The 13,869-nt window shown below is 43.6% G+C and overlaps 1 protein-coding gene across 3 annotated transcripts in view; it reads left to right on the forward strand.

The window, feature by feature from the left end:
• Positions 1-13,869, forward strand: part of LOC109870799 (unconventional myosin-Ib-like) — a 149,847-nt gene that overhangs the window by 118,881 nt on the left and 17,097 nt on the right. For all 3 annotated transcript variants that reach the window (XM_031806337.1, XM_031806338.1, XM_031806339.1), the window contains exons 13-20: positions 130-195; positions 1,723-1,827; positions 5,214-5,276; positions 5,583-5,783; positions 6,465-6,691; positions 6,898-7,098; positions 12,375-12,468; positions 13,406-13,555. In XM_031806337.1, coding sequence (XP_031662197.1) covers positions 130-195; positions 1,723-1,827; positions 5,214-5,276; positions 5,583-5,783; positions 6,465-6,691; positions 6,898-7,098; positions 12,375-12,468; positions 13,406-13,555 — 1,107 coding nt within the window. The remainder of the gene's footprint in view (positions 1-129; positions 196-1,722; positions 1,828-5,213; positions 5,277-5,582; positions 5,784-6,464; positions 6,692-6,897; positions 7,099-12,374; positions 12,469-13,405; positions 13,556-13,869) is intronic.

Raw genomic sequence — 13,869 nt, forward strand, 5'->3', positions numbered from 1 at the left:
TTTGTCAACTGTTATTCTATAAGCCATTGACTGTAAAGATATAAGCCCTACCAAAGTAGATTTAATGAGTGTCAGTAAGACAGGACTATCATTTTATATGTATCTTATACTTTCTATTTCTCCTCTCAGGCTCAGGCCAAAACACGCCACAAGGTGATGGGAGTCCTGGACATCTATGGTTTTGAAATATTTGAGGTAAGAGTAATGGCTCAGTTTGGCAAATGGGTCCCTGGCCTAAATGGACGGAAATACCTCACACGACCCCTCACCCATGAGCAGAAGCATATTGTTTGCCTAAAACAAAGAACTTGTGTGGTTTCATGAAATTATACATTTGACATAAACAACTAGCAACTAAACTTCCATAGTCCAGTGTGTGTTTTTAAGTTGATCTCAAGTTCATGTACCTAATGTGCCTGACTGTTCCCCACTCATTGTGAAGTCGTTCCATTCCTCTCTACTGAATGTTGTTGTGTCTGGGCCGACAGGATGGAGTAAGTACACCTGCCGAGAGTGTGCAGTGTGCATGCTGCGATCTATCTTCTAGTCTTAATTCAGATCCTCATCTATAACAGGACTTCCATTGTGTTTTTTTATGGTGGGGTATGAAGGAGTACTGGTGCATCTTAAGTGAAGGAGAGGACATTCAATAGACATTCAGAGCTACACTCTTTCTGAAGAGTGTATGAAGTAGCCTGGTCCCAGATCTGTTTGTGCTGTCTTGTCAACTCCTATGGTCCTCGTCATGCCAAGTGTTTGGCAAGGCTGCACAAACAGATCTGAGACCAGGTGATGTATGAACACTCTCCTTCTGTTGCCATGTGTGGCCTGCTTTTCCTGACCAAAGGTGTCCAGCACACCCTTTGCCCCATATTGATGCTGTTCTAACCCGCTGTAACCTAAGCAAATGGAGTGATATTGTTTCCTAACCCAACCAACGCTGATGCTGTTTGCCGTTTGCCAAGTAGGGTTGATTGCAATGAAAAACTAACTGGTCATCTTAATTAATAGGAAAAGGGGATCATTTTCATAATTTGGGTTATGAAATGGTTAACAAACTGTCTTTAATATACTCACTGTTCAACATCTTTGAAACAAGTTTATGATTAACACTGAAGCTTTACCGAGGTTAGTTTACATGTATTCATGATAAGAAACACAGGTAGGATTTTATGATCAGGCAGCTATTTGTCTTATTGTCCAAAGACACTGTCCTTTGTTTGTTCAAGAGTGGTTGTAAAGCAATGAGGAATGTCACCAAGGAATAGAAAGTTCTAGACCCGTTCTGCTTGGTTGGTTGCCTAGATTGGTAGCTAGCATTGCCTCAGTTTTATAGTAGATCAGTTACCACAGTAGTTCTGAGAGAAAATAGATTATCTTGGTTTGTTTGGAAAGAGACATTTTCTTTGTTGGCTTGACATTGCAGTGAAGGAATGGAGCTCGAGCAATTATGGATCCAGCCCGGGTCTGTTTGGCATTACCTTAGTGTGATCCAACAAGTGGGACAAAGGGGAAGAAGGACCCCGGAAGTGACCCGAAAGCTTATTGAACGGCTGCATGACAACACAGAAACAGATGGGGGCATTTCACAGTGGCAGGCAGATGAGAGAGTACTGAATGTGGTGCCATATGGTACCCTGCTGTATCCATCTGGACAGCCTAAATGTGGCCTAATGACCGAACATGAGTCTAAATGGTATCTATGGGTGTTCTCCTCTACAGGACAACAGCTTTGAACAGTTCATCATCAACTACTGCAACGAGAAGCTTCAGCAGATCTTCATCGAACTGACGCTACGTGAAGAGCAGGAGGAGTACGTCAGAGAGGTAAGGAAGGGTTCCCCGTTTCCCTTACTGGGGACAACAGGGCTGTAGAGCACACTGTATCAAAACGTGTAGAAACAGAATAAAAATGAGTGTTACTTATTGCACCACGCAGTACAGGTGGTCCCTCCCTTTTTCAGTCTAGTTTCTTAAGTTTGGTGTCTAATGAACATGACCCAATCTACTGGCATCCACAGAGGAGGGAGTTGCCCCATAAAGCCGTTCACCCACAACCATAGCACCCTCTGCCCCCCTGACACCTCTACACGCTAACAGGTCCATTTGTAGTTTGAGCCAGGCCTGTTGACCAGTGTTCTAGTATGTCTGGGCTGTGATGTTGACCATGCCTATATCACACTGTTTTGTCCAGTCGCTCCCGTTCACTTCATGTATCTCTTGCTCTTTCACTCTTTTCTGTCCTCTCTGCCTCTGTACCCCATTGCACTTCCTCCATGTTCTATTGTCTACCTCATTTATCGTTCTAGTCCTCTCTCTCCCTCAACCTTCTCTCCTGCTTTCTTCATCACTCTTTCCATATTCCTCTCCTCTCCTCTCCTCTCCTCTCCTCTCCTCTCCTCTCCTCTCCTCTCCTCTCCTCTCCTCTCCTCTCCTCTCCTCTCCTCTCCTCTCCTCTCCTCTCCTCTCCTCTCCTCTCCTCCTCTCCTCTCCTCTCCTCTCCTCTCCTCTCCTCTCCTCTCCTCTCCTCTCCTCTCCTCTCCTCTCCTCTCCTCTCCTCTCCTCTCCTCTCCTCTCCTCTCCTCTCCTCTCCTCTCCTCTCCTCTCCTCTCCTCTCCTCTCCTCTCCTCTCCTCTCCTCTGTGGGTTTGGGGACTGAAGTGATCCTTCACTCCAGCAGGGGTAAACAGACTTCTTTCCCTGGGGCTCAGGCCTCTGTTTGCTTTCAGAGCTCTAAGTATGTGAGTGCTGCTCCCTTGACCTCCCCTCCATGATATTCCATTGCCTGGCCTCGCTCCACATCAGTGCATGGGAAAATACTACACTGTGGGAGACGGGAGGGATGCAGAATCCGGATGCAGAATCCGCATCCCCACATGGCTAACCCAGCCCCGCCCCCAAACCTGGTCTCCCTGTCTGTCACACAGACGGCCAGAACCACCAGTTACCAGCCCTGACATGTCATAGCGCTCCAAAGCCCAACCCAAGCCCGATGGTTCGGCACGCTCTTTCAGAAACATGCTATGCTCTTGAGTCTTGTGCTATTATTGAAGTGTATATAAATGTGTATACATTGAATAGAAAATATATTTTAAGGACTCTTACTGTTTAAACCCCAAGCTACAGCTGTGTTAAACCAGCAACAGCAGATCTGACTGAATGGCTTTGGTCAGTCAGGCCAGACAAATGTTTTAGATACTATCAGATATGGTGAACTGCTTAAAAGATAGTTTTGGGGGAATTATCTTTTAGTATTTGTTTCAGTAATCCATTGTTGATATAGTCCCACAATGTTTTGCTTGTCAGCAATCAAGTTTTCTATATATACACACTACCGTTCAAAAGTTTGGGGTCACTTAGAAATGTCCTGGTTTTCCTGATATTCCTGGAATTTCTACATAGGCGTACAGAGCCCAATTATCAGCAATCATCACTCCTGTGTTCCAACGCCACGATGTGTTAAGCTAATCCAAGTTTATCATTTTAAAAGGCTAATTGATCATTAGAAAACCCTTTTGCAATTATGTTAATAACCCAGCTGAAAACTGCTGTTCTGGTTAAAGAAGCAATAAAACATCTTTAGACTAGTTGAGTATCTGGAGCATCAGCATTTGGGGGTTCGATTACAGGCTCAAATTGGCCAGAAACAAATACATTTCTTCTGAAACTCGTCAGTCTATTCTTGTTCTGAGAAATGAAGACTATTCCATGTACGAGAAAAGATCTCCTACAACGGTTTGTACTACTCCCTTCACAGAACAGCGCCAATCAGAATAGGTAAAGGAGTGGGAGGCCCCGGTGCACAACTGAGCAAGAGGACAAGTACATTAGTGTCTAGTTTGAGAAACAGATGCCTCACAAGTCCTCAACTGGCAGCTTCATTAAATAGTACCCGCAAAACACCAGTCTCAACGTTAACAGTGAAGAGGAAACTCTGGGATGCTGGCCTTCTAGGCAGAGTTGCGAAGAAAAAGCCATATCTCAGACTAGCCAAAAAAATTCAAGATGAAGATGGGCAAAATAACACAGACACTGGACAGAGATATGGCTTTTCTTTGCAACTCTGCCTAGAAGGCCAGCATCGCGGAGTTGCCTCTTCACTGTTAACGTTGAGACTGGTCTTTTGCGGGTACTATTTGGTTGCAGATAATGGGCCTCTCTCTGTATGCCTATGTAGATATTTCAGCTACAGTAGTCATTCACAACATTAACAATGTCTGCACTGTATTTCTGATCAATTTGTTATTTTAATGTATAAAAGTTTAGGGTCACTTAGAAATGTCCTTGTTTTTGAAATAAGTGTTTTGTTTTTTTACGATAGTGTATATACAACTTTCACGTTATAGAAATACAGCCGGTATGATGCATTTTGATTCTCTGTTCTGTAAGTTGTAGACTAAATCAAGCCCCACCGTTGAGGTGTCATAATACCCCTAAAACCTTGCGGTCAAACAGGGAAATGGTTCCATTTGTTTTTTTCTAACATTAGACATGCAAGACTACACATCCCTGCAAGCTCCAGCATGTCATCTCTAGCTGATACCTTTGCTAACAGGTATTGTGTCAATTTAAAACTTACACAAGACATTTCACAGAATTGTCCACTTAAAGAAATGTAGCAAATTAATGAATTACTACTTTTAGCTAACAATATGTAGTTTGCCTTGTAGTTTGCCTTTGCCTTGATTCGTTCATCTCGTCCAGAATCATGGATTTTGTAGTTCTTTATGCTAGCCGCATTAGCAGCTAATTAGTATTTCAATTTTGGGGGGGGGGGGGGGTAAATACAAGCAAATATATTGCTAAAAGTAATCTTGTCCTAGAGAGATTTACACAGTTGTCAGAACATCACGCCAGGATAAGCCTACACAGAACAGCCCTTATTTGAAGGTTTTCTAAAATCACTTATGGGAAAAATGAATGGTGGATAAACGATTGGAACCATTTCCGTGTGTGACCGCTAGGTTATATGGGTATTATGACTCGTACTGTGGTACTCTATGGCCCATTGGTTAGCTGCCTGTCTGAGAGTCTTGAAGGTCAGTGGGTTTATCTCTTAAGCCACTCAGGTCTGTATAAGTAAGTCTAGGTTGAGGTCAGGATTACACTACAGGGCAATGCTTTGTTAGAAAGCTCAAGACATAAGTGAAAGTTAGTGGGGAAAAAGAGAAAATAGTAACCTGTTTGTAAACTCTTGGTCTCTGTTTGTGACAGGGCATTGAATGGACCAACATTGAGTATTTCAACAACGCCATTATCTGTGACCTCATTGAGAATGTAAGTTGGTCTCCCTCAATGTCATCTGATTCTTGTAAAGCAAAACAAAGCAATTTCACAATAATCATGAATAATTACCTTGAAACAATTTCCCATGATATACACATGGTTTATCGCTAATGACCAGACATGATTACCTCAAATATGGGTTAACTTTGGGCTGTAATCACAGTTGACTCTGTTTAAAACAATTATAATACTGTATCGTACATTTAGAGTTTATTTTGAAAATTGTTTTCTCAGAATAATATGTTAAGAGGAATGTGTTATAATAATCCCACTCTCTCCTCTCCTTCTCTGTTGCAGAACCAGAATGGTATCCTGGCCATGTTGGATGAGGAATGTCTCAGGCCAGGCACAGTGACTGATGACACCTTCCTAGACAAGCTCAACACCATCTGTGCTGAGCACCAGCACTTTGAGAGTCGCCTCAGCAAGAACTCCAAGTTCCTGACAGACCACAGCTTGCCTCACAGCTGCTTCCGCATCCAACACTACGCTGGGAAAGTAGGGAGGAGAAACACACTTTACATATACTGGGAGACTGTGTGGGACCCAGGGTTGGGTTCAATTCCATTTCAATTCAGGAAGTGAACTGAAATTTCCAAGTCCAATTTTAGGTTTATTTCCTGACTTGACTGAATTTAAATGGATAAATTAAACCCATCACTGGTGGGACCGGAATTAAACTGAATCATAGACATGTATAACCTAGATATGACACTCTGGTAATCACTGGCGAGGAGAAAAGATAGGATCAATACTGATTATAGTCACACGAGCAGAGTGGAGAGGAGCGTGCAGATTGGGTTAAGAGCATTACCTGGAGTGCATCACATGCAGTGATTGTAAAAAAAAAATATATCAGTAATGCAGAGGTTTTCCTTGACACACGATGGACCAGAATAGCCCAGAATATATCCTGCTTTAAAGACACTCTGGGTAAATAGACTTATAATCCCCATTTGGTCAACATCCCCCACAAACAGTGCTGCATTTGTATTAATCGGATTCAATCCATGGCAAGTATTTCCTCAGGATGAGTTTAGGATTGACAGTAAAGTACTACTACTACTCCTCTCTCTGGGCTGTCGTTCTTTTTATGGGGCAATAACAGATTTTCCTGTGCTTCATGTCTGAGTATTTTCATCACTGTCTTAGTGTTTTCATAATTGTCTTGTGGTCTAGGTGCTGTACCGTGTGGAGGGCTTTGTAGACAAGAACAATGACCTGCTGTACAGAGACCTATCTCAGGCCATGTACAAGGCCACCCACAGTCTGATGAGACAGCTGTTTCCTGAGGGAAACCCTGCGAAGGTCAACCTGAAGAGACCCCTCACCGCAGGCTTCCAGTTCAAGGCCTCTGTCGGGGGACTAATGAGGAACCTGCAGACCAAGAACCCCAACTACATCAGGTACAGTAAACCTAGAACCCCACCTACATCAGGTAAATTACCGTTCACTCTGAGGATCACGTATTCAAAAGGAACAGTGTTGTGATCAAAAAAAATCTAAGATCCTTGGGGCAGTATTCTGAGATCTGTGTTAACTCTGATCAGGTCCAGTGACTACCATTGCATGTCCATGCAATAGTGTCTGACTGTCTGTCTGTTCTCCTCAGGTGCATCAAGCCCAACGATAAGAAGGCAGCCCACATCTTCACCGACTCACTGGTGTGTCACCAGGTGCGTTACCTGGGTCTGATGGAGAATGTGCGTGTGAGGAGGGCAGGCTATGCATTCCGCCAGCCCTACGAGCCCTGTCTGGAGCGGTACAAGATGCTCTGCAAGCAGACCTGGCCTCACTGGAGAGGACCCGCGAGGTATGACCTCAGATCTGCCTTTACAGAAACACTGTAGTTATTATCTGCCTGTTGGGAATATTTTATTTACCATGTGATGATCATCGAGTAAAAATATCTACCTCTTCCTCAATCTAATGTATTTATTAAGCCTTTTTACATCAGCAGTTTTCACTAAGGGCTTTTACAGTTTCCTTTCCCATGTTTAGCAGTGTTCTAACTGGATAACAATGTAGCAACAGCAGTATAGTCATCCATGGATGAATTGCCCATTCATATCCCACCATGATACAATGATGTCAACAAGCTGTTTTGGGTTGGCTACATCTGGTTGCACTGGGGTGACTATCAGACCATCTAACAGCTCAGCAATTTCCTTTACTTTGTCCAGGGCATGTTGAGGCAGATGCACCATATCTATGCTGTGTGCCAATATCACTCTAAGTCATGTTGCAGTCACTGTAAAGGTATTAGGGATGGGCACGGTTAATCGAACAGACTTTAGTATTTGGTTACCTGAGCGCACATTTTTTTGCGGGGGGAAAAGAATTGAGGCCTATTTTAACAATAAAAGCTTTGTCTAAATTATCCTTGTGACATTTTTACCTACAAGGATATACCGTGACATTTTAAATTATTAATTTAAATAAAACAAACTTTTGAATGTAGTTTTTATAAAGGTGCATTGAGCTACCGCTGCTCATTTAGCCCTGCAAACTGCCCTGACAACGGTATTTACTTAAAATAGCATTTCCACAATACATGGCACAGATCAATGCAAAACCCTCACCAGAAACCCTTTTCAGAATCAGTTCTATCATGGCGTAAATCAGCCTTTTCTTTCGCTTTTGATTTTAGCCAAACCACTGGAGAAAGGTAGTATGTCCGGCCCTGCCATATGCATTTGCATCATTCTGATTGGTCGAGAGTCAAAGCAAAACATTTTCTTCTTCAAATGTATTTATATAGCCCTTCGTACATCAGCTGATATCTCAAAGTGCTGTACAGAAACCCAGCCTAAAACCCCAAACAGCAAGCAATGCAGGTGTAGAAGCACGGTGGCTAGGAAAAACTCCCTAGAAAGGCCAAAACCTAGGAAGAAACCTAGAGAGGAACCAGGCTATGTGGGGTGGCCAGTCCTCTTCTGGCTGTGCCAGGTGGAGATTATAACAGAACATGGCCAAGATGTTCAAATGTTCATAAATGACCAGCATGTTCGAATAATAATAAGGCAGAACAGTTGAAACTGGAGCAGCAGCACGGCCAGGTGGACTGGGGACAGCAAGGAGTCATCATGTCAGGTAGTCCTGGGGCATGGTCCTAGGGCTCAGGTCCTCCGAGAGAGAGAAAGAAAGAGAGGAGGAGAGAATTAGAGAACGCACACTTAGATTCACACAGGACACCGAATAGGACAGGAGAAGTACTCCAGATATAACAAACTGACCCTAGCCCCCTGACACATAAACTACTGCAGCATAAATACTGGAGGCTGAGACAGGAGGGTCAGGAGACACTGTGGCCTCATCCGAGGACACCCCGGACAGGGCCAAACAGGAAGGATATAACCCCACCCACTTTGCCAAAGCACAGCCCCCACACCACTAGAGGGATAACTTCAACCACCAACTTACCATCCTGAGACAAGGCTGAGTATAGCGCACAAAGATCTCCGCCATGGCACAACCCAAGGGGGGGCGCCAACCCAGACAGGATGACCACATCAGTGAATCAACCCACTCAGGTGACGCACCGCTTCCAGGGACGGCATGAGAGAGCCCCAGTAAGCCAGTGACTCAGCCCCTGTAATAGGGTTAGAATCCGAGTGGAAAGAGGGGAACCGGCCAGGCAGAGACAGCAAGGGCGGTTCGTTGCTCCAGAGCCTTTCCGTTCACCTTCCCACTCCTGGGCCAGACTACACTCAATCATATGACCCACTGAAGAGATGAGCCTTCAGTAAAGACTTAAAGGTTGAGACCGAGTTTGCGTTTCTGACATGGGTAGGTAGACCGTTCCATAAAAATGGAGCTCTATAGGAGAAAGCCCTGCCTCCAGCTGTTTGCTTAGAAATTCTAGGGACAATTAGGAGGCCTGCGTCTTGTGACCGTAGCGTACGTGTAGGTATGTACGGCAGGACCAAATCAGAGAGATAGGTAGGAGCAAGCCCATGTAATGCTTTGTAGATTAGCAGTAAAACCTTGAAATCAGCCCTTGCTTTGACAGGAAGCCAGTGTAGAGAGGCTAGCACTGGAGTAATATGATCAATTGTTTTGGTTCTAGTCAGGATTCTAGCAGCCGTATTTAGCACCAACTGAAGTTTATTTAGTGCTTTATCCGGGTAGCCGGAAAGTAGAGCATTGCAGTAGTCTAACCTAGAAGTGACGAAAGCATGGATTAATTTTTCTGCATCATTTTTGGACAGAAAGTTTCTGATTTTTGCAATGTTACGTAGATGGAAAAAAGCTGTCCTCGAAATGGTCTTGATATGTTCTTCAAAAGAGAGATCAGGGTCCAGAGTAACGCCGAGGTCCTTCACAGTTTTATTTGAGACGACTGTACAACCATTAAGATTAATTGTCAGATTCAACAGAAGATCTCTTTGTTTCTTGGGACCTAGAACAAGCATCTCTGTTTTGTCCGAGTTTAAAAGTAAAAAGTGTGCAGCCATCCATTTCCTTATGTCTGGAACACATGCTTCTAGCAAGGGCAATTTTGGGGCTTCACCATGTTTCATTGAAATGTACAGCTGTGTGTCATCCGCATAGCAGTGAAAGTTAACATTATGTTTTCGAATAACATCCCCAAGAGGTAAAATATATAGTGAAAACAATAGTGGTCCTAAAACGGAACCTTGTGGAACACCGAAATTTACAGTTGATCTGTCAGAGGACAAACCATTCACAGAGACAAACTGATATCTTTCCGACAGATAAGATCTAAACCAGGCCAGAACTTGTCCGTGTAGACCAATTTGGGTTTCCAATCTCTCCAAAAGAATGTGGTGATCGATGGTATCAAAAGCAGCACTAAGGTCTAGGAGCACGAGGACAGCTGCAGAGCCTCGGTCCGATGCCATTAAAATGTCATTTACCACCTTCACAAGTGCCGTCTCAGTGCTATGATGGGGTCTAAAACCAGACTGAAGCATTTCGTATACATTGTTTGTCTTCAGGAAGGCAGTAAGTTGCTGCGCAACAGCTTTTTCTAAAAATTTTGAGAGGAATGGAAGATTCGATATAGGCCGATAGTTTTTTATATTTTCTGGATCAAGGTTTGGCTTTTTCAAGAGAGGCTTTATTACTGCCACTTTTAGTGAGTTTGGTACACATCCGGTGGATAGAGAGCCGTTTATTATGTTCAACATAGGAGGGCCAAGCACAGGAAGCAGCTCTTTCAGTAGTTTAGTTGGAATAGGGTCCAGTATGCAGCTTGAAGGTTTAGAGGCCATGATTATTTTCATCATTGTGTCAAGAGATATATTACTAAAACACTTGAGCGTCTCTCTTGATCCTAGGTCCTGGGAGAGTTGTGCAGACTCCGGACAACTGAGCTTTGAAGGAATATGCAGATTTAAAGAGGAGTCCGTAATTTGCTTTCTAATAATCATAATCTTTTCCTCAAAGAAGTTCATGAATTTATCACTGCTACAGTGAAAGTCATCCTCTCTTGGGGAATGCTGCTTTTTAGTTAGCTTTGCGACAGTATCAAAAAGGAATTTCGGATTGTTCTTATTTTCCTCAATTAAGTTAGAAAAATAGGATGATCGAGCAGCAGTAAGGGCTCTTCGGTACTGCACGGTACTGTCTTTCCAAGCTAGTCGGAAGACTTCCAGTTTGGTGTGGCGCCATTTCCGTTCCAATTTTCTGGAAGCTTGCTTCAGAGCTCTGGTATTTTCTGTGTACCAGGGAGCTAGTTTCTTATGAGAAATGTTTTTAGTTTTTAGGGGTGCAACTGCATCTAGGGTATTGCGCAAGGTTAAATTGAGTTCCTCAGTTAGGTGGTTAACTGATTTTTGTCCTCTGGTGTCCTTGGGTAGACAGAGGGAATCTGGAAGGACATCAAGGAATCTTTGTGTTGTCTGTGAATTTATAGCACAACTTTTGATGTTCCTTGGTTGGGGTCTGAGCAGATTATTTGTTGCAATTGCAAACGTAATAAAATGGTGGTCCGATAGTCCAGGATTATGAGGAAAAACATTAAGATCCACCACATTTATTCCATGGGACAAAACTAGGTCCAGCGTGTGACAGTGAGTGGGTCCAGAGACATGTTGGACAAAACCCACTGAGTTGATGATGGCTCCGAAAGCCTTTTGGAGTGGGTCTGTGGACTTTTCCATGTGAATATTAAAGTCACCAAAGATTAGAATATTATCTGCTATGACTACAAGGTCCGATAGGAATTCAGGGAACTCAGTGAGGAACGCTGTATATGGCCCAGGAGGCCTGTAAACAGTAGCTATAAAAAGTGATTGAGTAGGCTGCATAGATTTCATGACTAGAAGCTCAAAAGACTAAAACGTCATTTTTTTTTGTAAATTGAAATTTGCCATCGTAAATGTTAGCAACACCTCCGCCTTTGCGGGATGCACGGGGGATATGGTCACTAGTGTAGCCAGGAGGTGAGGCCTCATTTAACACAGTAAATTCATCAGGCTTAAGCCATGTTTCAGTCAGGCCAATCACATCAAGATTATGATCAGTGATTAGTTCATTGACTATAATTGCCTTTGAAGTAAGGGATCTAACATTAAGTAGCCCTATTTTGAGATGTGAGGTATCATGATCTCTTTCAGTAATGACAGGAATGGAGGTGGTCTTTATCCTAGTGAGATTGCTAAGGCGAACACCGCCATGTTTAGTTTTGCCCAACCTAGGTCGAGGCACAGACACGGTCTCAATGGTGATAGCTAAGCTGACTACACTGACTGTGCTAGTGGCAGACTCCACTATGATGGCAGGCTGGCAGGTGTCTAGTTTGTGTACTCCTTATATGGTGTGTAAGTGGTTCATGAGGTTACAACATGTTTTCCTCCCACATGTTACTTCAGATATAGACTGTTATCGTCTTAGAATGGCATTCCTGCTGCCTGTGTTCTCTCTGCATTATCCGATCCATCTACCCTCTGTCTCTTCCTCTCCCTCGGTCTGTCTCTCCCTTTAGTCCCCTATCTTTTGTCCTTTCCGCTTCATCATAACCCTCCCCATGTTGTATCTTTAATCATGTATATGACATGTCTAACTAGTTAAGAGAAGGGTCGTAACAGAATAGTCAAGAGCTGTACCTCTGTCTCCTTGTAGGGATGGAGTGGAGGTGCTGCTGACAGACTGTTCTGTTCCAGCTGAGGAGTTTGCCTACGGACGCTCCAAAATCTTCATCAGGAACCCCAGAACGGTAGCATGACATGATATTGCAGAGACACACCCTGTTGATCTGGACCCTCTTACTGTTTTGGATAGTATTAATGGTACTACGTGATTGTTTAAATAAAAAAATTAAAAATTATAACATAAGTCACATCCTTGGCGGTAACCCTTAACCTTGGAAAGAGCAGCATGCTCTGTAACTGGCATTTGTCCAGTTTTATTAGTACAGAAGATGTAGCTATAGATCATAAATGTGAGGAGACTGATGTATTCATGTACAGATAGACTAATGCCAGAATCCAGTTGGCTGATGCTCTCATGTTTGACCTGCGTTAAAAGGCTTCTAGAAGAAGGAAGTCGTGCCCCTCTCTACTAATTACGACGCCTAACCAACATTATGGAACATTCTGAGAACACATGGCTTCACTTATCCATTATACAGCGGCTCAGATAGGAGCATGTGGGGAAAAAAAGGAACATTTAGGCCTAGTCTCCATAGCATCATGGGCTTTTAGAAACTGCAGTGGTGGGTGGAACAACATACTCTTTAGTCAGCCCAGGAGCCAGCCTAAACAAAGCCTGATCTCAAAGGGGTTTGTCCTTATCTTTGATCTACTGTACCTTCTTACCAGATTAGCTAGGTATCTCCATCTCTCAGCTGTACAGTGAAGGTTCAGTCAGGCTGGTGGTAGGGTGGGGTCTAGTCTAGGTCACTGAACTCCCATCCCCTAGATCTGTCTTTGAGGTGGAGGAACTGTTTGGGCACATATAGAAGCCCCTTATCAATCTCAAGTTCTTGTGCCGCTTTCAAAACCACACAATATTGTTCTAAAATGGCATCCTGTCTCATTGAACATGTCCGCTCATTCCTAAATTGTACAGACTATGCTGGCGTCCCTAGTATCATAGTACATGTTGATGTTCCTATCATCCTCTTGATGCCCACCCTCTTCCTGTGTCCCCAGCTGTTCACCCTGGAGGAGAGGAGAAGGGCGTGTCTGGAGGACCTGGCCACCCTGATTCAGAAGATCTACCGGGGGTGGAAGTGTCGTACTCACTTCCTCCTGCTGAAGAAAAGCCAGGTGGTGGTAGCAGCCTGGTACCGCAGATATGCAGTGAGTTAGCTTGTCTCAACTATGGACATGCAGGCACACACAACTTCAACTTTCCCAAAGTCCCCAGGTTTTCCAGAAATTCTAGTTTGGATGATTCTCAGAATCAGTAGGGGAAAGGCAGGAAGAGAATCATGATTCCTCTCCTATTCATTTCTGGAGCTGTTGTACAGGTGTAGGTTCTTCATTTAACCAGTTTCTCACAGCAGGAAAATAATACTGCAGTAACAGGAAATGTGAATTATTGTGTGGATCATAATTAATGGACATTTTTGTGTGGGTTGATACATTTCTACTTAGGGCAAATCAAGTCTGCA

The sequence above is a fragment of the Oncorhynchus kisutch genome, linkage group LG26, assembly GCF_002021735.2.
Source record: "Oncorhynchus kisutch isolate 150728-3 linkage group LG26, Okis_V2, whole genome shotgun sequence".
NCBI classification, from domain to species: Eukaryota; Metazoa; Chordata; class Actinopteri; order Salmoniformes; family Salmonidae; genus Oncorhynchus; species Oncorhynchus kisutch.